Source organism: Lissotriton vulgaris, chromosome 7 (genome assembly GCF_964263255.1).
Source record: "Lissotriton vulgaris chromosome 7, aLisVul1.2, whole genome shotgun sequence".
In the NCBI taxonomy this organism is placed as follows: domain Eukaryota; kingdom Metazoa; phylum Chordata; class Amphibia; order Caudata; family Salamandridae; genus Lissotriton; species Lissotriton vulgaris.
In genome coordinates, this window is record NC_141695.1 from 604,425,289 (window position 1) to 604,451,834 (window position 26,546).

A 26,546-nucleotide genomic window follows, 5' to 3' on the forward strand; every position below is an offset into this window, starting at 1 on the left:
CTTCTCAGAATACAACCAGCTGGTGCACCATGGCTGCTTGGAGTTGGCGGCAGTGGGTTTGTATATGGGGGTGGTGGCACAGGTAAAAATTCAAACCCCCACATAAAAAGGGTATAATTGAGCTGCCAAACGGAATTAGAAAAATCTGGGGAGGGTCACATAGTGATAGTAATGTCACTCGCCTTTTTGCTGGGTTTTCCCTAAACTCAAAGAACTCTAAATGTGTAGAGTTGATCTGTCATGTACATGCAGCTACCCCAAGCAATTTCCAAAAAGCACTCCTGTAGAGGATTTTGTGTTTGCCAATAGAAACGTAAAGCGGAATAAACTCGACTTTATTTTTTGGGAAATGTTAGGGGCGTGCCACCAGCTGCATTGCTGCTTCCAAAGTCTTAACTTTGCAAGTCCACATGCTCAGCAGGGCTATTGAAATCTTCACAGAGGAGGGATGATGGATGGTGACTACTATGGGCCTTTGAAAGTCTGAACAAGAGTATTCTGTACGAGGATGATGGTGCCCAAGAGCTGATCCGGGGATGGCGGGTTGTTTAGCAGATTTCGGCAATGTCGGTGAATAGGTTGCCATAACTGCAGATGGTCAGATGGTCAGGGCCAAGCAGATGTAGCGGGGATAGCGTGATGGGTCAGGCAGTGGCATCAACATAGTTCGCAAAATGACCAGAGGGTAGTCGATGTACAGCCGGTGGCCAATATACCAATTCTTACTTCAGGGGCTCCTCACCCCTTTGTGGTCGAGCATGCTCTAAAGGAGTCGGGTGGGGGGCACGAGCATGCTGCACAAGAGTTCCGAGGGGTTCAGGGTTGGTTAATGAGAGTTAATAAACTGTGGCACGAGAATAACGAAGGGGCCTGGGCTGCTGAGACTTCTGGGCGAATTAAAGATCATACAGGAACCTACTTAAGCTTAGCAGCTGACGGCTTCTGGACAGTTACACTGGAGGTGAGATCCACCGGTGCCGGACGTTGATGAAGAAATTCACAGAGGCTGCTTCCTTTGCACCCACTTGGTGACCTCTTAATGCTTTATTGGTGCCCTTGCGATTTCCTTAATGCTCTCTTGGTGAGCCTGGTTCTTGACACCCACTTTTCTAGGTATACTGTCCGCTGCTGGCAGAGTGGAGCGGACACCGAAGCGCAGACAAGCCCACTGGCCTAACGCTAGCTTCCTCTGTGTAGTACTCTGTGCAGCAGCCTAGTGCTTGCTGCAGAACTCCTGTTCAACTTCTTGGCTCCAGCATTCACAACAGGATTCACTGCGCTTCCCGGCGTTCACAGCGTCAAAACAATGCTAGTGCATAAGAAGTCACTGCAGCACATGGAGTGTCAGAATCGAAGTCTAACTCAGACACTCTGTTCATCACCACCCCCTTTCTAAATCGTTTTTGGCCACTATAGGTGTGGCAGGGTATACTCAGACATGAGTCCCTTTCTCACTGCTCCATCAGGATTCAAGCAAGCCGGGCCGAAGAAGGCTGAAATGCCAGAAACCGGTCCCCGGTAGCTTGTCTCCTTTCTGGTGAAGAATTGGCTTGGTAGTTTAGTCTGCCCTGTTCCCATGATGCACTGGGCCAGGGACAGACTGATTTGCATATAGCCAGGTTCTGAGCTGGGATGGGGCAGTGAGATAAATAACGGTGATGGATCAAGCCCTGATCTTTCGACTGGGTAAGAGTGGTCTGTTTAACTCAGACACTCTGTTCATCACCACCCCCTTTCAGAATCGAAGTCCAGGCATCACATTTCACAGCTCACAGACTCCCCACATAGCCAGTGTCGCGGTGCGGTGAGGAGCACGCCCCGGCCTGTAGGCTGCACTCAAACTATTTAGACTGCGTCAGTAGGTTGAGGACTCCACCCCTAGCCACGACCTAGGCCAGCTGCATCACCTGGCCCAGTTACTGAGCAAAGCGGGCCTTACTGGCTCCAGGACAGACGTTAGGCTGGCTTAAACTAGCACCAGTGCTGGTGTTGAAAGTCATATATGAAGTCAATGAGCAGAGCAAGGCTCAGCAACTGCCTCCCGACCCCCATCCCCCGCGCCTTGAGACCCTCACGGGCTGCGCTATACAAACCCCTGATTGAGTATGTAGCATCTCTGCTATCTGGAGTGGAACAGACAGCTTACCAAGCAACCAACCCATCTGGTACCATACCATACCCTGAAGTAAAATGAGCTATCCATGAGCGACTGGGCTTTCATACAGAGTATTACAGGGCCAAATTCCGAAGAGAAAAATGGAACCCCCAAGATAACCCGGCACCCTACTATCATATTCAGGACTTGGGGAAAAGAGGGGGCCACACTTGAGGATGTCATGGACAAAATAATGTAGGAACAATTCCTGGAAGCCCTTCCGGGGTCCACCAGAACCTGGATAAAGCAACATTCCAATGTGACTGTCAGCATGGCTACTGAACTAGTAGAAAGGTGTGGTGCAGCGGCCAGGGCAGCTGACTTCGGAGCACATGGTTCACGGTTCGATCCCTGGCTCCGGCGGCAGCTCAGCTGCACCATGTGACTCTAGGCAATAGCTCACCTAATTTCCATGTCAGCCCCCAGCGCTTTGAGATCCGTAAGGATAAGTAGTGCGCGCTTTACAAATATGGATTTATTGACCTAGCATGCACTTTTAATAGGTCTCCCGACTTTAGGGTCACCCAGCTGAGAGCAGGACCCACTACAAACAATTGAAGGAGTTCCACTCCTAAGCCCCTTCCGCAGTCCCTTTCTGAGCCCTGGGTACCCTTTGGACCCCAGGGAAGGGACACTAATCAGAACCTCTGTGCTTCCACTCAGCGGACTGGGGACATATAGCACGTAACCTCCGGCAGAACGCATGGAATTTGGATATTCGAGAGGACATGTTCCCTGGGCAGGGGGTAGTCCCAGCAGATAGAGGAAACTCCTAAAAGTAAATGGGGTGATAACAAAGGTGTTTGTGGATTCAGATTGCAGACACTCAGTTATAAGTAAGGAAAAGGTGAATATCGAGCAGTAGTCATAACATGTATTCATGGGGACAGCAAACCCTACCCTGTAGCTACAGCCACCTTTAATTGGGGAGGTTAGCATGAAAACTTAAAAGTAGGGGCAATGCCTCAGATGGTAGAAGAGATGGTAGAGATGGTAGAAGAGATAATAGGGACCAACTATCCTGACTTCACCTTATTGCTAACCTCCACTGAAGGACAGGTGAGAGAGTCAGTGTGGTGGAGGTAGGCCCATTTCCGGGAGGAAGAGATAGAAGGGGGTAAGAGTCTCAAGAAATTCACACAGAGAGAAACGCCTACATAATAGACTATATGTGTTGGCGAGTATTTCTTATGCTTCCCGCATTTGTTCCTCCACAAAAGATACAGAGGGTAAAGCACCTCGTTTCAGAGCTGACTAATTTTTTATCACTGATGTTTACTGATCAATAAGTAAATATTGCCACGAGAACTAGAACAGCAGTTGCAGGCCTTGGAGTCGTGGTCTGACCCCAAGTGCCAAAGGCATACCTCAGGGGGATCCGTCACAGACATCGGCTTGTGACAGTCCCTACAAGGCTTAAACCATGTAGTTTTCCCTTGAAAACTGGATTTTAAGACTACCTTTGGAAAAAAAAGAAACCAAGGAGTAGCTTCAGATATGCATTTACAGGCGCAGAAAAAAAGGGACTGATCTCAGCTGGCATGGGTGGTGCTTATATGTGGTTCTTCTTGTAACTTCTTTAGCGGAATGACGTCAGTACAGGGCAACACTACGCCACCTACCAGTGCAGAGGAATACTGCTCGAAAAGTGTCTGGATATAGTCGGCACCTGGGGAATATTCACAAGGTGAGGAAGAAAACTAGTTACTTACCTGTAACTACGGTTATCCAGTATTGGTATCTTTCATAGATTCACATGCCTGAATCATTCCCCGTCGTTGAGGCGGGAGTCCCACAGTAAAAATATATACAATAGCAGTGCCTAAAAATTTCTTGTAGTAGGCTGGAAAAGCCCAAAGGCCTAACTAGGCCTCAAAACTTAGCAGCCTATCTACATCATTATGTAAAAAGACCTGAAATAGTAGCCTCAGCCAATCAGCTGTCTTCACCCTCTAGAACCTTCCCAGCTCAGGCAGTTCTCCTCAGATTTTCCCAGCACAAGTGAGAATGAGTATCCATAGAATAGAACTGCCCTGCCGGGAGGAGGGTGGGTGCATGTGAATCTATGAAAGATACCAATACTGGATAACCGTAGTTACAGGTACGTAACTCGTTTTCTTATCCAGTATTAGGGTATCTTTCATAGATTCACATGCCTGAATCAGAGTAGCAAGCAGTAACATCATGTCTGTCGATAGAGGAATGTGGGAGACAAAGAAATCATATATCTATCCCCACTCAACCAGGAAGGTAATAGAGTACAAACTTGTAAACATAACCCATGCATTAAAACCTTCATAAAAACATCATTGATAGGACAGCATTATAAATACTTAAACTTTACAAGAAGAATAAAAGACCATAAGTTATCCAACCTTAGTGAAGAAGATGCTGCAGCACCGCATCACCAACTGCTGTATCATCATGAACCGCCGACTGCAGACAGTAATGTTCGGTAAAAGTGTGTACACTTTTCCAAGTAGCAGCTCGGCAAATGTTCTCCAGCATCACTCCAGCGAAAAGGGCCGTAGACGTTGACATTGTTCTCGTGGAATGCGCCTTGACTTTCCTTGATAAAGGTTTGTTGGCCTTGTCATGACAGAAAGTTATTGTAGAAGATAACCATCTAGCTATAGTTGCTTTTGTGACAGGTTGACCCAAGGTGGCTCTGCCATAAGCAACAAAAAGTTGTTTAGATTTGTGGATGTCCTTTGTCTTCTAAAGATAAAACCTCAGGCACCGTTTCACATCCAGTGAATGTAAGACTTTCTCCGCAGGAGTTTTAGGATCCGGGAAAAAGGTTCTGAGTTTGACCGGTTGATTGATGTGGAATTGAGTTGGTACTTTAGGAATGAACTTTGGATTGGTTCTAAGCGTAACAAAGTCTTTAGAGAATTGCAAGAAAGGGTGAGTAATAGTGAAGGCCTGTATTTCACTAACTCTGCAAGCTGAAGTAAGAGTCAGCAAGATAGCCACTTTACAAGTTAGAAACTTTAGTTCCGCTTTATGAATTGGGTCAAAAGGCCTTTTTAGAAGCTGAGAAAGAACAATATTAAGATCCCACTCAGGAGGAGGAAGACGAACTGGTGGAAAAGCTCGGAATAGTCCCTTAAGGAATTGTTTGATCAACGAGGGTGAACATAAGGATGGTTTGTTGGAACTCTTCCTGAATCTGGATATCGCTGCTAGATGCACCTAATGGAAGAAAAAGCTAGACCAGCCTTAGCCAAAGACAGTAGGTATGGAAGGATGGCTTCAGGAGGAGCCTGAAGTGGGTGAACATCATTGTCTCCAACCCATGAGCAGAATCGCTTACACTTAAAACGTTTTGATGGTACTTTGCGCACGTGCTTGCGACAAGATCGCCCTGCAGTCCGAGGAGATGTTTAAGTCCTTTAACTCTAGAAAGTCAGGAGCCAAGCGTGCAAGTGCAGCGATTGAGGATCCGGATGATGGATTTGACCTCCCTCTCTTGTCAACATCGACACTGTCGGTTTGAGACGAAACGGAGGCTGTTGAGAGAGCAGAAGGAGCTCCTGAAACCAAAATTGCCTTGGCCAATGGGGAGCAATGAGGATGAGAGTGCAGTGTTCCCTCTTCATCTTTTGCAGTACCTTCGGAATGAGCGGAATCGGAGTATAGGCGTACGCAAACATTCCGGTCCATCTCATCAGAAGGGCATTTCCTCTTGACCCCCGTTGTGGGAACCTGCTGGCATAAAACAGGCATTTGCTGTTCTGTTGTGTGGCGAACAAATCCAGCGTCGGTGTCCCCCAAAGTCGAAAGATCACCTCTACTTGATGTTGTTCGAGCTCCCATTCGTGACAGCCTGTGAACGTTCTGCTGAGGCTGTCTGCTAGAGAGTTCCGAACGCCTTGTACAGGCTCTGCTCTGAGGGATATGCCGTGGCACAGGGCCCATTCCCACATCTCTTGAGCCTCCAGCGACAGGGTGAGAGATTTTGTTCCTCCCTGTTTGTTTATGTAGAACATGCTGGTGGTATTGTCCGTACGCACCAGCACGGACAAATTCACAATCCTTGATAGGAAGGCTTGTAGGGAGAGAAAAATGGCCCTCAGCTCCAAGCTGTTGATGTGCTTCTGTTGGTACTGGCGAGACCATCTTTCCTGGATCTGAAGGTCTTGAAGGTGACCTTCCCAACCTTCCATGGATGCGTCCGTAGTCAGGGTGAACTCTGGAATATCTTGGAGAAAGGTGAGGCCCGGCGACAAATTGTGCGCCTTCGACCACCAAAGAAGAGCATGTTTCATTTTGGCAGTCATTTTGATGCGGTCGTCGAATGATCCATCGACTTGCTTCCACTGACGTAGTATCTTCTTGCAACGGTCTCATTCGGAGTCTCGCCATAGGAATGAGGCTTATCGCAGATGAGCACATCCCTAGTAGGGAAGCGAATATCCAAACTGAAAGTGACCTTCTTGCGAATATTTGTCTTGCTAGTTTTAACAGCTTGTTTTGCCGCTCTTGTGTCAGGTACGCCTTGCACTGGCATGTGTTCAAGACTGCTCCCAGAAAGGTCAATTCTTGACGAGGTTGAAGCTGAGATTTTTTCGAATTGAGGGTCAGTCCTAGATTTGAGAAGAGAGAAAGCGTACTCCTGACCGCTTCCATTGTTGAGTTTCTGGTTGGACCTTTTAACAGCCAGTCGTCGAGGTATGGGAAAACTTGCATTCCCTGGGACCTCAACATTGCTGCCACCAGAGTTAGACATTTGGTAAAGATGCTGGGGGCCGATTTTAGGCCGAATGGGAGCACTTTGAATTGAAAATGGACGCCAGCCACTTGAAACCTTAGGTACTTGCGGTGTTTCGGGTGAATAGGGATGTGGAAGTAGGCGTTTTGCAGATCCAGAGAAGCCATAAAGTCCCCTTCGTTGAGACAATTCAGAATGTCCTTCAACGTTACCATGCGAAAACTCTGTTTCTTTAGATATTTGTTGAGTTTGCGCAAATCCAATATTGGACGCCACTCTTCTGAATTTTTCTCTATGAGGAAGAAGCGAGAATAAAACCCTTTCCCTTTCTGAGAAGGAGGGACTCGTTCTATGGCATTCTTGTGTTGCATCTTTAAGGCTTCTTTGAAGAGTAAGTGAAGACGAGGGGGAGGGGGACCCCTGGGCGGCGTTGTTGGAGGCTTCTGCAAAAACTCCAGAGTGTGTCCATTCCTGACAAGATCCAGGACCCACTGATCTGAAGTTATCTTCCGCCATTGGTGGTAAAAGGCGGAGATTTTGGCGCCCACGGGAAGGGAAAGGTGAGTGGCTGACATCCGGCAAAGCTCATTGGCGCTTGTTGGAATCTCGCCCTTGATTGCTCGAGCGTCGTTTCCCTCCTTGCCGAGAGAAAGAACCAGAGGCAGGCTGCCTGTAAGATGCTTGATAGTAAGGTTTGTTGTAGTTAGATTGATACTGACGATTTTGTTGGTTGGAATAATTGCCTCTGGAGGAGTAACCACGGCCTCTTGCTCCTCTAAAGGATCCCCTTTTGTATTGCAGGGTACTAAGTGATTTTGCTGTGTCTGTATTAGTTTTTATAGCCAGCAAAGCGTCATCGATGTGCTTCCCAAAAAGTGAATCTCCATCGAATGCCATGCCCAAGATTTTGGTTTGGACTTCAGGCCTGAAGGTGGTAGCCCTGAGCCAACCTTGACGCCGAAGTACAGCTGCTCCAGCCAATTGCCTGAAATCGGTGTTTGAAATGTCCAGGGCGCAATCTATGATTTCTGAAGCCGCCCTTTCACCCTCCTGCACAATTCTGCGTACCTCCATCTGATGATCCTCAGGGATCAAATCAAGATATTCCGTCAGATCAGACCACATTTGTCTATCATAATGAGCCAGGATAGCCAATGAATTAGCTGCTTTAATGGAGGCTGCTCCATTTGCCGAAAACTTCTTTCCAATTGCATCAAGTCTTTCGCCCTCCTTGTCAGGTGGTGTTGAAATGGGAGCAGAAGGATTTCTGGATTTCTGCTGCGCAGCATGGGATATGACAGAATCAGGTCGAGGGTGACCTATTAAACAAGATGGAGTATCCGATGGTGCTCGATACTTTCTCGATTCTTGGAAGAACTGCAGGAATGGAAGCGGGTGTTTTCATTATGTTGAGGCCCTCCTTCCAAACATAGTCAATAATGGGAATAGCCCTGGTAACTCTGCGATATCCCTCTTTAAAGTCATGTAAAAAGCAGTCCGACTGCTCAACTGTGACGGCCAATTCAAATCTATTAGCAGCTTGCTGCATAATATTGTGAAAACCGCCAATATCTTCAGGTGGAGAATCTTAAGGACGGGGCGCAGGCGGCGAAGGCATAGGAATGACATAATCCTCCCAAGGATCCACAGGTGTTTAATCCGGCAACTCGCCTTCTTCCCTGCTTTCTTCGTCATCATTAGAAGAAGTATCCGTATCATTTTGAGGTGCTGGATCTTGTCTTGGCGACAATGAAGCTCGTGGTGACGGAGGTCTTGGCACGTCAACTGGAATATGCGACCTAGCGGGTGCAACCGTGGTTGGTGGAAACCTCTGGCGATAATCCGCCAACATAGCCTGCAAATCCTGAATTAAGGAAGTTGGCAAATGACTAGTGTCCTCAGACCGAGATGGTCTAGTATGAGGGGATTGATATGGCGTGGAATAAACGTCATGCGTATAATGACCATGGACATCATCTTCATCATCCTCTTGAAATTTAATATTTAATTGAGAAGGGTGACGGGCAATCCCAAAAGGACCGTCATCCTCTTCCCCTTCATCTGACTCCTCCTCCACATATGTTTCCAAAATGTGCGATGGTAAGAGAAATGTGAGAATAATCTTGCCTCTGATACGTTTTCATCTGAAAATGAGTGTATTGTATCTTTGTCGGAGGTGAACTGTGCAATAGATGAGCAGCTGTTACAGAGATTTCCGTCGACGGTCCTGTCAATGACAAAGATTTTGCCATCGACGGGGTCGTCAATGGTGTCTTCGTCGACGAACTTCTCGTCGTCGGGACCGTCGAAAGCGTCTTCGTCGACGAGTCCCTCGTCGTCGGGACCGTCGATGGTGTCTTAGTCGACGAGTCCTTTGTCGACGAGCTCTTCGCCGACGAGGCTGTCGATGATGTCTTCGTCGAATAATTCTTTGTCGACGAGGCCGACGATGGTGACTTCAACGACGAGTCCTTCGTCGACGAGGCCTTCGTCGACGACAAAGTGGAAAGTGTCTTCGTCGACGATGATGTCGGCTTAGTTGACAGAATGGTCGTCGACGGACCAGAAGATTTAGTCGACGAAGCCGTCGTCGACGGAGACGTCGACGATGGCAACTTGTTTTTAGTCAGCAATGTTTTAACAGACATCAAAGGTGAGGTAATAGCCGAAGTGGTAATTGTGGAAGTAGATGAGGAGGCAGAAGTCAAGGTAGTAGTAGGTACAGACACCAGAGAAACAGTCTTAGCCTTGGTTGTACTCACAGTTGTTAACACGTTTACTGCTAAGGCAATATTTTACTGCTCATTTAATTTCCATTGAAATCAATGAAAAGTGCATGACGAGTTACCCTTGTCATTAGCAGCCAAGAGGTTAAACCTGAAGAAGCCGATGCACTCTTTAAGGGTTCTGAAGTTCTCTGAGAGGTTTTAAGATTTTTCTTTCTCTCAGGAGAAGAACTTTCTTTGGATCTAGCTCTCTTGCTGGAGGTAGAGGCCTTGTCCTCATTATCAGTGGAAGAAGACTTCAACCACAAAAGAACCCTTGCCTCCCTATCCCTGATAGTTTTCTGAGGGAAGGTACGGCAAAACCTAAAGTCCTTCACAATATGTGAAGGGTGCAGACAATAAATACAGTCAGAGTGCTGGTCATCCACATGGACCCTCTTCTTGTAGCAGGTTCCACAAGCTTTGAACAGAGCCTTCTTTTCAGACATTTTGAGGAAAAAAGATCAAAAACTGAGTAGGCACTCAGGGAGACTCCCTTACACACGAAGTGCGGTGAAAATCTGAGGAGAACTGCCTGAGCTGGGAAGGTTCTAGAGGGTGAGGACAGCTGATTGGCTGAGGCTACTATTTCAGGTCTTTTTACATAATGATGTAGATAGGCTGCTAAGTTTTGAGGCCTAGTTAGGCCTTTGGGCTTTTCCAGCCTACTACAAGAAATTTTTAGGCACTGCTATTGTATATATTTTTACCGTGGGACTCCCGCCTCGACGACTGGGAATGATTCAGGCATGTGAATCTATGAAAGATACCCTAATACTGGATAATCTGTGGTTAGAAATATCCTTTAGAAATGTGTATCTACAGCAAAACAAGCTACAAATGGGTGGCTCCACTGCACAACATTTGACTTATCAGAAAATAAAATTCTACCGGATGAACATCCTTGAAGAGTAAAGGGCATGGCTGCACATATATTCTTGTGTGGAGTATTCCTGCACAAACCCCCATAGAGTTCACATATGTACTCACAAGTTTGGATGAAGCAGATACTTCAATCGTTCTTAACTAGTTTTCGATTAGGCACAAACACTATTTGTGCAACACTGGTAACACTGGGTAATGCAGATGAAGCTTCCTTGACTATACTTGTGACCTAGAATCAAACACATAGCTCTCAGACTAATTTTAGTGAGCCTGAATGAGCATCTCTACTGGTAACTCTTGTACCTCTACTCATTACCCTAGTTATGGCAGGTAGACTCTTTACATCAGTACTGGTAGAACAAATGAGTATGATTCAAAAATATGATCTTGTTAGGAGCTTCCAGAAACAGCCCTCCCTTAGTCATTCTGGCTCCAGATGACGCAGCAATACTCCATCTATCTGCATTGTAGCTCCTGCATCTGAAATTCAGAGTGTGGTGGTGTCCATTCTCATGAGGCAGATATGCTCTACCTAGCTTTAATGAAGACACTGAATTAAGCAGACAGGTTTCCCTATCTCTTCTGTGAAAGAAGCAAACCAGATTGTGCTTGCAATCTGGATCATACAGATATGCGCTTTCCACACTGGCTGGGCTAGATATGGTAGATTTGACACTCTTACCTGTACTTATGTTTCCTTGGGCTTCGCCTTCTGTCTTTGCTGTTGTGGTAATAAGGGCAGGCATATCCTTGACGACAAAGCCTGGGTGGTTTTTTACATTGCTCAGTCTTGTAGTTTCCTAAGACATATGTTGTGTCTGCAAAAGAATACACATTTGCATATAAATCAAAGGAGTACAAGACAAAAATGGAGGATAAGAGCTTAGTAGTTTTTAGGAGACAATAAAATATACTGATTCGATACCGGGGTTGTACTGATACTGAATATTATGTGTTATTAGCCACTCTCAGTCTCATTGCACCAGCGACCCCCCTGCGAGGGGTGACTTGATAGCACTGTCGTAAGATGTACTTTGTAAAACACCAATATGTTTGACAAAAAAAATTATATACTGGTTCTTACATTTTGGACTTTTCAGTAATGGTTTTACAATTTTCCAAATTTGGTGTGCGGATTTTCCAGGCTGAGTCAAAGAAGAACACAGCCTTTACTGCTTTATGAAAAGCCTGTGATCAGCGTCCAGAACGTTAAGCACAAATAGGCTTGAGGAAAAGGTTTGAAGGGCAACACAAATGGCTTGATTCACCAAAAGACTAAAATGTCCTCCTGTAAGTTCCCATCTTTGTTTGAATTAAGTTTAAGATATTTTGGAATTCACAAAGGTTACCAGGAGTATTCTTGGAATCTGCAGTGGTCACAGTCTCCCCAATAGTACTTCTGAAATTCTTTTGTGAATTTCTCTTTCACATGATCAAACATCACTTCCATGTTCAAGTGAAAATCTATGAGAAAGAGTAAATCTACTTACTAACTTTTCGTTTACTCCATGGAGAAATTATTTTTTTCCCTGTGGAAAACCCACACCCCAACACCACCAATAATTTTGGCATCAGTAAATCTCGGATTCAGGAGAGAGAATAGGATGAGGAAATGTTTGAGAATACTGATAATATCATAACATTAGTGGATGAACTCATACTTTCCATGACATCTTCACGCTTGAATGTACTGTCCATCATCAGACTTGTAGTAATACGTATCGTGTATGTAAACGGGTAGGCTATTTTTTAAAATACAGTAACATCATCACCCTTCAACATAAACCACTTAAATCTTTGATGTGTTGCTCGTTCCTATGAAAGAGATCGGATGTTTACAGACATTGACAAGGCTCTATAAGGCAAACGGAAACACACCAAAGAGCAGATAGGCCTCTGTTGCAAAAAGGTATAATTAATATAAAAGAATTATCTAAAACAAACACTATAGTACAGAATGCATGTAAACATGGAGATTCTGTCTTTGTACTAATTTTATAAAAATATAAAAGATAATTTTTCAGAAATATCTCATTTCTGCTCATCAGTGTTAATCAGGAAAATAGAGCAGAAGAAAAAATCATTACGTTTTTGCTCTTTAAGCTGTAGCTTTAATTATGCTCCATGTCCTGCCTTCCATCCTGGCTGCTGCCCAAACAGTAGGCATTGTGAATTCAGAACTTATTACCGGTGAGAAGTTAAATTATTTCTTTATTTTAGGTCACTACAAATGTCAACAGTAATAAGGAGATTAGAGACAGGCTTTTATACATGGATGGCAGGCTTTCGGGTATTGTATATAAATAAATTAATTTAAGTGTATACGCAGGTTTGTGAGAGCAAAATACATGTTTGCATTTGTAAATCAAATAGTTATGTTTTTAATAAAACGTAAAGGTGCAAATGGCACTGTATATGAGAAGATGACTATTTTGTTGAAACATTTTGGAACTACAGGTTTTTCACCAATGTCTGACCTTGCGAAACGAGCGATCACTTTTATCAAACAGCAATATATTCCCAAATTAAGTATGTTCTTGCTTTGTGTAAGGAAATACCTCTTTTTGTATTGTCACCCCCCAGGTTTTTTGGATTGATGCTGCTGATAGTGTGACTCAGAGTGCAATGTGGGCTACTAATCAGGCCTCAGTGACTGAGTCCTTATCCTTATAAAATGATATGGGGCAGATGAACGACCATTCCATTTGGCGACACGCAATTTGCGACTTGCTAAAAAAAAAAAATACAAGTTTCTTACCTGTACACTGTGGTTCTCCAGTATTGATATCTTTTATAGATCAACATGCTTGAATCTTTCCAGTCATCATGGTGGGAGTCCCACGGTAACAGTAGAAATAGTAGTACTGAATACATGACATAGACCTCCATAGAGAAAATTCAATTCAGCACTATCAACCTCATTTTATAACATCCAAAGTTCAGCCAATCACAGCAGAGACCTCAGAGTACCTTCTCCACAGAGCCACCACACCGTAGATTTCGAGCACAAGTGAGTGTGTGTGTATATATATATCAGTCTTTCATCTGAAACACCCCTTTCAAACAGATAGATGAACGCGGACCCAAGGTTCTTCGTGCGAAAGTGTTTTATTGATCACCATGCATCGCAGCCAGGACGCGTTTCAGCCCCACCTGGGCCTTGATCACATGATATATATATATATATATATATATATTACTCCGAGGTAGAATAGTGAGCCTAACCTGGGGCAAGAGCGGGTCGCATGTGAATCTATAAAAGATATCAATACTGGGGGGAACCACAGTGTACGGGTAAGTAACTTGTTTTTTCTCCAGTATTGTATCTTTTATAGATTCACATGCTTGAATCTGATTAAAGAGTAGTATATCTGTATATGAATACAAACAACAATGAAGGTGGGAAGCGCATAATCCCACCATGACAGTATCAACAAATCCTGTATATATCAAACCAGAATTCGCTTAATACAAGAATAAATAACCATAAAAAAAGACTTCATAAGAATACACACCATAAGTAGATAAGGAAATCAAGATGGCTACAAGCCTCCTACCCTAGGCAAAGAGATTATGGAGAGCCACGTGTCCAACGGCTATATCTGCCTTCTAGGCAGTAATGCTTTGGGAACATGTGGGTCCTCTCCCACTCTGAATGATAAAGGCACCGCGCCACTTCGAACCGGAGATATCTTCGATGCTTGGGGTAAATGGGGATGTGAAATTAAGCCTCAAGAAGATTGAGAGACGATAGATAAACCCCTTTTTCCATAAGAAGAAGAATGTCCTGCAGAGACAACATCTTGAAAGATTGTTTTTTGATCAATTTGTTCAGTAATCGGAGGTCCAAGACCTGCCTCCATTTTACGGTCTTCTTTTAGATCAAGAAAATGTGGGAATAAAATCCTCAATTGCGCTGACGTAGGGGTACCTTTTCTATGGCGCATTTGAAGAGAAGAATTTTTATTTCCCTCTAGAGATCTGGCAGATGACTATGTAATACCTTCGGAGGAGGGGGTAGTTGGAGGATACTGAACAAACTCTAGGGTATGACCGTGACGGAAGACATCCAAAACCCATCTGTCCAACGAGATGGACTCCCAATTTTTTAAGAATTTTGAGCAGGTTGATCTGAATTGTTGTGGGACTGTAATGGCGGGGGCCTGAAGAAAATCTTTGCCTCTTCTGAGAATCCAGTTTATTTCCAGCAGATTGCAGACTTTTACGACCGGCAGTTCGCGAATAGGACTATGCAGTGCCAGACCTGTAAGGATGGCTGAACGCCTGATAGGATGTTTGAGGGTACAGTTGGAACCGCTGTTGGAACTGCAGTCTGGATACATACTGCCCTCGAACCCTGCACCGAAAGGACTGGAAACGACGTTGTCTTAGCGTTGCCAGGGATTTAGCCGGGTCGGTGTCCTTTTTTTTTTATAGATTGAAGAGCTTCATCTATATGATTTCCGAATAGGCATTCGCCGTCAAAAGGCATATCTAGCACCTTAGCCTGAACCTTAGGACGGAAAAGTAGTTGCCTTCAGCCAACCCTGCCGCCTCAACACAGCTGCCCCTGCCATTTGCCGGAATGATGTCTAAGAGATATCGGTTGCAATCTCTATCATCTCAGTGGAAGCTCTTTCAACTTCCGATAAGATATCCCTTGCTTCTTTCTTCTTATCTTCGGGAAGATGTTCTAGGAGCGAAGAGATGTCCGACCACATCTGTCGGTCGTACCTCCCCATAATGGCCATAGTGTTGGAGGCTCTTATATAAGTGGCTGCCTTGGGGGCAAACCTCTTCCGTATGTTGTCCAGCCGACGTCCTTTATCCGGAGGTGTAGAACATGGAGATGCCGGATTTTTAGCTCTTCTTTGATCAGCCTGCATGATTACCGAATCCGGTCTAGGATGACAGACGAGGCTGGCCAGTGAATTATCCGGGGCCTTGTACTTTTTATTCAGCTTCGAGATTACCACTGGGATAGAAGCTGGTGTCTGCATCAGTTTTAGACCCCCCTACCATACGTAATCCACTATAGGAATTGCCCTAATGGATCATTGGGTGCCTAGCTTAAAGTCATAAGAAACACTCAGTTTGTTTAACTGGCATGAGTAGATCAAAGTGCCTCGAGGAAGGATCTTAAAGGTCATGAAAGCGCCTGATGTCAGCAGGGAGATGGGAGTCTGCAGGAGGGGGGGTTGGAGAGGACTGTGTGGGAACCACATGATCATCCCATTCTTCCTGTGTGTCATCAATGTGTATCTCTCTTTCTCTATCTGTTGTTGGTCCACATTTTGTGATTCATCAGGAATAACGACAGGAAGAGGCAAAATCTTTTTTATCTCGTGGATCTAGGAGTCATCTGTCCTGTGAGCCCCACCGGGGCCTGCTGAGGCGGTGGAGGATGGTGGGTAGCATTTGCCTCGGGAAAGCGTCTATAGTAGTCATTTAACATGTGAAGTAAGTCTGTTACGAATGACACTAGAACATTAAAGGATAATTCACTAAAATGGTGAGGATCCTCTTCCTCATAGGGATAACCTCTTGGAAAGATTCTGGCTGCTGAACGGTAGCCGAGCCAGTGAAAGAGTACTCTCCTGCAAGGTATGAGGATGGGTTAATGTCCTCTATGTCCTCATCATCATCAAAGTCCTGACATTTGACTTTTAACTTTGAAGGACTATATGCAGGGACAAACGTGGTGTCCTCCTCAGACTCCTGGAAGTCAAGCAAACGTGTAGGTGGTAGCTGATATTTTTTTGAATTGCCCTGAACTTTAGAAAGTTCAAAATTGATTTTTTCTCCCGTAGATGGTACCATTGACGGTGCCGAAAAAAACCACGACCGGAGGAAAGGAAGACAACGTCGCCGGAGTGGTCGTAGACAGAGAAATTCTCGTCGACTGATGAAGACCATCGTCAGGGTTAACTGCGGGCCTGTCGAAGCAGCGACTGTCAACGTTGTTGCCGTCGCTGTAGCAGCCGTTGACGGCAAAGCAATTACCTCAGGTCTAACAGGAAAAGCTCTCATGAACGACGCAGTCAATGGACGAGAAGAAAGATCCATTACAGGTGTTAAAGAAGCAGAAACTGAAGCAGAAGATGTTTTTAGAGTTCCTTCCGTCTGCTTTCTGTGACGTTTCTCTTCAGATCTTTCCTGCTCCTGTGATTTTGATCTCTTGGAGTCCCCTTGGTGAGAAGAGGAGCTACCTTCTTTCCTTTTCCTGGAGAAAGAGTGGGGCTTTTCCTTAGTATCAAAGCCGGACTCAGAGCTCAGAGAGACTCCCAATCACGCAACGTGCAATAAGAAATCTGTGGCTCTGTGGAGAGGGTTGCTCAGAGGTCTCTGCTGTGATTGGCTGAACTTTGGATGTTATAAAATGAGGTTGATGGAGTGCTCAATTGAAATTTCTCTCTATGGAGGCTATGTAATGTATTCGGTAATACTATTTCCACTGTTACCGTGGGACTCCCACCATTACGACGGGGAAGGTTCAAGCATGTGAATCTATAAACGATACAATACTGGAGAATGGAAGATACAACTGTGTCTTAGACACTGATTTTCAAATGGGTCGCAATGGACCTGCCTCAATATTCACGAGGCAGGTTGCAATTTGCGACCCATTGGGAATGGCCAGCACTTAAAGGGATGGTGGCTTGCTGGGGTCAGCAGACCACCATGTCTGTGACAGCTTTTTAATAACTCATTTTTTTTTTTAATGAAGCCGGTTTTCCTTAAAGGAAAATGGGATGAGTTTCAAAAAGAAAAATTAAACTTTTCAATTATATTTTTTGAGAGTAGGCTGTGGTCCATGAGACCACATTCTGTTAAAAAATATTTGCATCCACATTCGCAAAGGTGAATGGTCTACCACCAACTTTCCGTTGGGGGTAAAATGTGAATGTTTTGCGACCGCATTTCGGTTGCAAAACATTCGTATATGGGACTGCGAGTTGCTATTAGGAAAGGACGCCCTTGGCACGCCCCTTTCTAATAGTGAGTCGCAAACCCTAGGGTTGGTATATGCCACAGACCTATTTAGTGGTCGCAAACGGGCCGACTTTTCATTTGTGACTGCTAAAAGGGTCCGTCTGGCCCTTGCTGAATTGGATTTTACCATAATTGAGCTAACCTATCTGTAAACCCCTAGTAAATAGCGCCCAGGGTAACCGGGCATGTATGTCACAAAGTCCGCCCAGTGATTGCAGCACCCAGCCTGCCATTTGCCGACTGACTGCTAGCCAGACTTTGCCATTTAAAGAACTGACAAAGCCAGACTTCCACTTGGAATATGTGAAGTCACCCCTGTGGCCTGCCTATTGAGTCCTAAGGCAGGATACAACATATTCTCCAGTATTAGGGTGTCTTTCATAGATTCACATGCTTGAATATTCCCCGTCGTCGAAGTGGGAGTCCCACTATAAATAAAATAGCAATAAAAGAATCCTAATAAAGTATGTATATATAAACATATCACATAATTTGCAACACCAGAAATACTTATAAGTACCTAGTTAGCATAACCACATTGAAATACATAGAGAAAAGAAACAACCTGTATAACATATTCATGTCATTATGTTAGTCCAAACTACGGCCAATCAGGCGCAAGCACCCCTCCAGAACTTTCTCCTCAGAGGCTCAGGCTCTCAGATTTTCTACTGCACGTCGTGTGAAGAGTCTCTCCCTGAGCTCTGCTCAGTTTTCTACTTTCTTCTGGTTTTCCAGTGTTTCAACTATGTCTTCAAGTAAGAAGTCTTTGTTTAGACCTTGTTCTTCTTGTGGGAAGTTACGGCTCAACTCTGAGGACCCCCACAAGAAGTGTATATAAAGCCTCTATCCTGACCATGAGGTAGGCAAATGTAAAATCTGCAGGTCTTTTTCCACAAAAACCCTTAAAGATAGGGAGGGTCGTCTCCTTCTTTGGTTGCAAAGATTGAAAGACAAGGACTCAGTTCTATCTGACACAGAAAGCCTGGCGTCAGGTACTTCTAAAGCCGCTTCTAAGCATAGCAGGGTGCAGGATCTGCCTTCCCCCTTCTTGAAGAAAAATAAACTTTCTCTCATGAAGGTTCCTGCGGTGTCTCTTACTCCTCCTGCTACGCCCCGGAGATCTGACTCTCGGGCGTCTTTGGCTTCTTCAAAGCATGTTTCTGTCAAAAAACATGCAAAATCCCATCGACTATCATCCCGACAACGAGATCTGCCGTCTCCGGCTCGTCGACGACAACAGTGACGACGACTTCTGCTTCTAGCTCGTCGACGTCGTCTGCATCGACGAAGGTATGCCTCAGTTTTAAAACTGTCTTGTCGACGATTCCTATAGCCTCGACGTCGAAGAAGAGTATCGTCGTCGTCAGGATCTTCGTCGACGAAGGTTGTGAAGAGTGCCTCCGCGTCGTCGGTGGCTCCGTCGACGAGTGCTCAGTCGACGACTGCTTCATCGACGGCGGGCTCCGTCGACGACACCGGCTCTGTCGACAGAGGCTCCATCGACATCTGTACTGTCGTTGACGACGAATTCGACCCCGTCGACGGTGGTGCCATCGTCCTTCGCATCGCTGCCTTTGGTGCCACTTTCTTCATCTGGGTCTGGTTCTTCCACTGTCGACCCTCTGCATCAACGTGGCCATGTGCCTTTGGACCAGATCAATATTCCAAGTACCACACAGCCTCCATCACCCCAGTTTGCCACAGGTTCCGAACAGGACTCTAGTTCTGAGGAGGACGAGGACGAACACTTCCGGGCAGCACAAAGCCCTTCTGAACTTGTCATAAAATATCAAGATTATGGGGATGATCAGGATGGTTCGTATTTACAAGAGGAGGAACCTTCTACTCAGGTTCCTACAGCGACACTACCACTTTCCCTCATTTCCAATCTCCAATATATGTTGGAAGATTACTACAGGCGATTTCCGCCATCTCGCCATGGCTCTCCTTTGCCTACAGCGCCCGCTCCTGCAGCAGCTCCTGCTGCTGCTCCGCAGCCACCACCAGCAGCGCCATCTGTTCTGGTTGCGACCTCTATTCAGGTCCATGCTACAGTGTACGAGGAGGATGATGATGATGTTCGTCCAGAGCGAGAGGACAGCGAGGTTCAGGATGACGATGATGATGGCAATATGGCAGATTGGGACGATTACTAGATCCAAACACCGTCTCCGCCTCCTGCGACTTCGCAAGTTTCTACCAGCTGATGGATAGAGCGGCGCTCCGCTTTAAACTTCCTATGGTCCAAAAGGACGAAGACTGTTTTCTTTACGACTTTACAAGTCAACCTTTCAAACAGGTCCGGACAGTCCCCATCATCAATTTTATTTGGAACAAGGGTGTCAAGTTGATGTAAACGCCAAATTCCATCCCGGCACAGTTACCTCGTTTGGAGAAGAAGTATAAGGCCCCCCATGGTTCTCCAGCTTGCCTAGTTGCCCAGATTCCGTGGTCACACAGGCTGCCCAGCGCAGTTCCAGAAACCCCTCTTCTCCAATTACATCTCCTCCTGATCGTGAAGGTCGTCGCCTTGATGACATTGGGCGAAAGTTTTCTACTATGGCTTCCACTACTGTGAGGGTTGCGAATTCTCTGGCCATACTAGGACGCTACGACCGACAGATGTGGTCTGACATGTCTGCCTTTGTTGCTCTCATTCCTGAGTCCTTCAGAGCAGAGGCTCTAAAAATTCTTCAAGAGGGGGAGAGAGCATCAGAAGAGATCATTAACTGCTCGATAGATATCGCCTGCACTGGCTTCCGTCAGCACGCAGGGGCAGCTGTTCTGCGGCGGCACCGAAGACACCGTCCGCACGATGAACTCCATCCACTCCAGATCTCCGACCGACCCCTGTCCTCACCACGTCTTCAACAAGGCCGACGCTGTCATCGCACCCCACCTGCGGGACATCATCAACACCTCCTTCGACACCGCTACCTTCCCGGAGAGCTGGAAGCACGCCGAACTCAGCGCTCTACTAAAGAAGCCATCAGCCGACCCCACCGACCTCAAGAACTACCGCCCCATCTTGCTGCTCCCGTTCCCTGCCAAAGTCATCGAGAAGACCGTCAACAAGCAGCTGGCCGCCTTCCTCGAGACGAATGGATCCCTCGACCTCTCGCAGTCTGGCTTCCGGGCCAGCCACAGCACCGAGACCGCCCTGATCGCAGCCACCGATGACATCCGAGCCCTGCTTGACAACGGAGAAACAGCAGCCCTCATCCTCCTAGACCTCTCCGTGGCCTTCGACACTGTCTGCCACCGTCACTAGTGCAGCGCCTCAGCAACGTCGGAATCCAGGAGAAGGCACTGGAGTGGATCATCTCCTTCCTCGCCAGAAGGACACAGAGAGTCCGTCTCCCCCCGTTCAGATCAGAGGCCACCGAAGTCATCTGCGGCGTCCCTCAAGGCTCCTCGCTTAGTCCAACCCTCTTCAACGTCTACATGAGCCCCCTCGCAGACATCGCACGCCAGCACAACCTCAACATCATCTCCTACGCCGACGACACCCAGCTGATCCTCTCCCTCACCAACGACCCCGCCACCGCCAGAGCCAACCTTCACGAAGGGGTGAAAGAGGTAGCCGAATGGATGAAGAACAGCCGCGTGAAACTGAACTCGGACAAGACGGAAGTCCTCATCCTGGGATCTTCGCCCTCCGCCTGGGATGACTCCTGGTGGCCCCCCACCCTAGGCAGCGCACCCAAACCAACAGACCACGCACGCAACCTGGGCTTCATCTTGGACTCCTCCCTCTCCATGACCAGACAAGTCAACGCCGTCTCCTCGTCGTGCTTCAACATCCTGTGCTTGCTACGTAAGATCTTCCGGTGGATCCCCACCGAGACCAGGAAGACGGTCACCCAGGCCCTCGTCACTAGCCGTCTGGACTACGGCAACTCCCTCTACGCCAGAACCACCGCCAAACTCCAGAAGAGACTCCAGCGGATCCAGAACGCCTCAGCACGACTCATCCTGGACATCCCCCGTCGCAGCCACATCTCCGGACACCTGAGAGACCTGCACTGGCTCCCGGTCAACAAGAGAATCACCTTCCGTCTCCTCACCCACGCACACAAAGCCCTACACAACCAAGGCCCAGGATACCTCAACAGCCGCCTCAACTTCTACGCTCCCAAACGCCAGCTTCGATCGACCGGCCACGCCCTCGCCGCCGTCCCCCGCATCCGAAGAGCCACCACAGGGGGACGGTCCTTCTCCTACCTCGCCGCCAAGACTTGGAACTCCCTCCCGACCCACCTCCGCCTGACCCAGGACCACCTTGCCTTCAGGAAGCAACTCAAGACCTGGCTGTTCGAGCAGTAGCGGACCCCCCCCCCCCCCCGCCCCCCTAGCGCCTTGAGACCCTCTGGGTGAGTAGTGCGCTATATAAATGCTGATTGATTGAGGGCAGGCTTCGTTCTACCTCTTTTCGGCAGGAGGTTCAGGCAAAAATCCTGGACATGCCGTATGACGAAGAGTCGTTCTTCGGTCAGCACGTCGATGAAGCATTGCAGACGATAAAAAAGTATACAGAAACAGCTCGTTCCTTAGGCACTTTACAGTTCTGCAAACAGCCTTTTCGGGGTGCGCGCGGACGCAGCACCACCTCTTCCTCTTTTCGCGGTGAATCCAATCAGTACCGTTCCTACGGTCAAGAAAATCAGCGGCACTTCTCACAGTCGCAACAGTCCTCCCGCCAGCAGTCTTCCAGATTGTACCGAGGAAAGTCTTCCTGTAGAGGCTGTGCTTCCAAGAGACAATGACTTGCCGTCCCCGCTGAAAGTTGGAGGTCAAATCTCCCTGTTATTTTCTCAATGGTCCTCAATCACCTCGGACCGTTGGGTGCTGGACATTGTATCAAGGGGCCATGCCCTGGAGTTTGTCAAGCTTCCTCCTCACACTCCTCCGACTGGTCTGCCTCCAGCGCACCTCAAAGAACTTTACCAACAGATTTGCATCATGATCCAAAAAGGTGCCATCGAAGTGGTTCCCAAGTCTCAGAAAGGGATGGGATTCTATTCCCAATTTTTCCTCATCCTCAAAAAGGCAGAGTATTTGGGATTGGGCACTTCGGCACCACATTACCCTGACAGCAGTTCACCTACCAGGCGTCTCCAACATCCTGGCGGATTCCCTCAGCATGTCCGCATCCTCGACTCACAAGTGGGAGCTGCATCCGCCGACCCTGGACTTCATCTTTCGGCATTGGGGTCATCCGCACATGGATCTCTTTGCGAGCCCTGTGAACCGGAAATGCCCGTCCTTTGCAAGCTCACTTCCCCATCCAGAATCGTCCGGGAATGCCCTTTTGATGGACTGGTGCGAGCTATTCGCCTACTCTTTTCCGCCGATTCCACTAGTTCCTCGAGTGTTATCGAAGATGCAGAGACAGCCATGCCACATTCTCCTGATCGCTCCCAGATGGTCTCGCCAAGCGTGGTTCTCGGACCTGCGGCTTCTCTCACAGTGCGAACCCATTCTCCTTCATCCCTGAGCGTATCTCCTCACGATGGACGAGGATCAGATCGGTCATCCAGACCCCTCCTCTCTCAAATTAGCGGCCTGGAACCTGAGCACCTTGAATTTGCCCATTTGAAAATTTCGCCAGCATGCAGGGACATTCTTGCCAATGCCAGGGGTCTGTCCACAATAAAAACCTACAAGCTAAAGTGGAAAAGATTCTGTCACTGGTGCACAGCTGCCAACATCCATCCTGTTCATTCCACTCCGGCTCAGTTACTGCCGTTCTTTCTACAACTGGCACAATCAGGACTTTCCCATTCCACTTTGAAGGTTTTCTTGGCGGCAATCTCTCGCTTCCGGCAGGATGGCTCCTCCCCTCTCTGATCCTCCAGAATCATTCGTCAATTTTTCAAGGGACTGCTCAGGAAGTTCCCGCCCATTCGACGTCCTTTCTTTCCTAATCCTCAGTCTCCAGCGGAGCAACGTTTGCATTCACTGGACGTTAAACGAAGTCTGAAATTTTACATCGACAGGACGGCACCCTTTCGCAAATCTGATCAATTGTTCGTTGCTTACGGACGCATGCGCAAGGGGCGTGCTGTTACCAAGCCAACTATTGCTTGTGGATTTCTTTAGCAATTTCCTTCTGTCATGAAAAAGCTGGCAAGTCTCTTCAATCATCAGTGAGAGCTCATTCCACCAGGGCGATGTCATCCTCTACTGCCCTGTTTGCTGGTGTGCCGATTCACCAAATATGCCGAGCAGCTACGTGGTCCAGCAGGCACACTTTCACGAGACATTACTGCCTTGAAACGATCAACGAAGCCGATACGGCAGTGGGCCAAGCGGTGCTTCACAATCTTTTTAACTAAGGTGAGCCTCTGCTATCTTCCCTCCACCTATATGGTTTATGTGATGATAAAAGATAACAATAATAGCATAACATAGCCAGATAGCGATGATAATGTTATCTTTGCATTTTTCATACCTATGCTTTGCTGATTTGCTCTTACAGCCAGATGTTAGTGCTCACTATTCTATTCAAGCATGTGAATCTATGAAAGACACCCTAATACTGGAGAAGAACAATTGTTACTTACCTGTAAACAGGTGGTTCTCCTGCATTGGTGTCTTTCATAGATTCACATGCAACCCACCCGCCTCCCCTCAGAGGCTCCCTTTTCCTCCTAGACTCTTTTGTCACTCCTGTGCTACGAAAATCTGAGGGCCTGAGCCTCTGAGGAGAAGGTTCTGAAGGGGTGCTTGCGCCTGATTGGCCGTAGTTTGGACTAACATAAAGACATGGATATGCTATACAGGTTTTTTCTTTTCTCTATGTATTTCTATGTGGTTATGCTAACCAGGTACTTATAAGTATTTCTGGTGTTGCAAATTATGTGATATGTTTTTATATACATACTTTATTGGGATTCTTTTATTGCTATTTTATTTACTGTGGGACTCCCACTTCGACGACGGGGAATATTCAAGCATGTGAATCTATGAAAGACACCAATACTGGAGAACCACCTGTTAACAGGTAAATTGTTCTTCGACGTGCAAAACATTTACCTTTACAAGTTTTAACAGTAAAAAAGCTGAACCATCATTTTTACTGTGGAAAAGCTTGCTTGCCCAATTGGCGAGTGCAGAGTTACACACTGACCCTTCAACTGTGCTAACTCTGGAGTGGTGCGACCAAAGTGGGTCATCCAAGGTATCCAACACATTGTTACATTAAGCTTGGGTCGAAACTAAGTTTGCCATGTGCAACTTTAGCAAAGTTGCCACTTTGTTGCCTGTGCCCATATTGGTTGTGACAAGGACTGCCTCACCCCCTTTGTGGGCTGACAAATAGTTGCAGCAAGACCCCCCGTTGACCTTATCGTATCTACAGCATCCTTTGAGCATTTTCACATCCTTAAATCAGGAACAGTTACATAAGAAAACCCTGCAAAGAATAAGACTGCCTAGAACTGACTCAAGACTGCTTTATCTGCTGAGGTAACCGTCCAGACGGACTTCCTACTGGAGTTGGTCGCCTAAAGTGACTCTAAGTGACCTCATTATGACTTAACCCTAACTTTTTTGTGAAAAAGTTTTTAAGAGTCAAATTTATTGAATTTGTCAATGCTCGTTTGCGGTTTAGTGAACTATCTTTATTTAATATACCTCGTAGATTCTATATCTCTGGACCCCTTAAGTGGATTTTTTTGTTGGTGTCTAAAAATACATAAAAATACAGTCTATTTTTATAAATCAGTGTGGAATTTTTTAGTGGCTTGTCGATTTTGTCTTCATTTTGGTGTTGTTTCAATGCTTTACACTTGTTCCTTCTTGTGAGCCTTGCTGCTCAAAGCCACAGATACCAAGGTTGAGATAAAGCGGATGGTAAGTGTATGACAAAGTGAGATTGCACAACCACTCAATATATAATACACCCCATTTCATCAAACTTTACTTCCCTAAACTGAAGTGCGAGTTACTCATCGGCAGTAAAGCTCATCTGGTAGCGACTATCTGCCACAGATTCCTTACCTCTGAATATCCCCAGGCGTCACCCTGGATCCAGAAGATTTTCAAGCAGTACCCCAGCATGTCAGTAGGTGGTGTCGTTCGGCTCTGGGTTGGCCGCATCTGCACCAAAGGTGTAGGGCATGGTATCTATATAGGCGCCACATTGTCGCTCTGACTTCAGTTTCTTTTGCAACTTTCCACACCAGGAGCGCAGAGCCACGATGAGAACTGATCACTGATGTGGGAAAGACTAACGCCTGAAAAGGGTGTGCCTTACTCCTCCACCTCCCTGCACCAGTTTGCATAGCAGGAAGGATGGGAGTATCAGTAAGGAACGAGCAGCTACCATATAAGGATTTACTTAAGCTAAGTAACCTGTTTATTTTTATTGAGATTTATAGCCGCAGATTCCTTACCTCTAAATAGATACCCAAGCAATACTGATTCGTAGGTGGGTCTGCGAACCCGATTAAACCAAAAAAGTCCTGCATGAGTGAATGGGCGAAGTGCCCATCACGACGAGCATAACAGTGCAGGAAGTAATGTTTTGTGAATGTGTGCAGTGATGCCAATGTCGCTGTCTGACAGATGTCCAGGAGAGGAGCGCCGCGATCAAATGCAGTGGTCACAGGCTCGTCTCTGATAGAGTGAGCCCGCAAACCTTTAGAGGGCTGTTTCTTGGCCAATGAGTAGCAATTGTAATGCACAGGACATTTTATCTTGAGATGGTATGCTTCTGCACAGCCTTCCCTTTTTTGGCTACGACAAAGCCCACAAAGAGTTGATCATCCACCCGGAACTCTTGAGTGGACAAGGTAGAATTATTAATGCTCTTTTTGGGTCAATATGGTGGAGTCTCACATCTTCTTTGGAGGGCAGGGGCAGAGCACAGAAAGTAGGCAGGTTAATGCTCTGGCCTACTTGGTAGGGGATGACAACCATCGGAAGGAAGGAAGGAAGCCCGAGTCTGGAGGACCAATTTGTTTGCGTAAGAGGAGGTGTAGGGAGGGTGCACAGACAGGGCTTGCAATTCACTGACCTTCCTGGC

The 26,546-nt window shown here is 46.6% G+C and overlaps 1 protein-coding gene across 2 annotated transcripts in view; it reads right to left on the bottom strand.

Moving 5' to 3' along the window:
* Positions 1-26,546, bottom strand: part of UNK (unk zinc finger) — a 670,943-nt gene that overhangs the window by 480,877 nt on the left and 163,520 nt on the right. For both annotated transcript variants that reach the window (XM_086930733.1, XM_086930732.1), the window contains exon 5: positions 11,202-11,337. In XM_086930733.1, the coding sequence (XP_086786859.1) occupies positions 11,202-11,337 (136 nt within the window). The remainder of the gene's footprint in view (positions 1-11,201; positions 11,338-26,546) is intronic.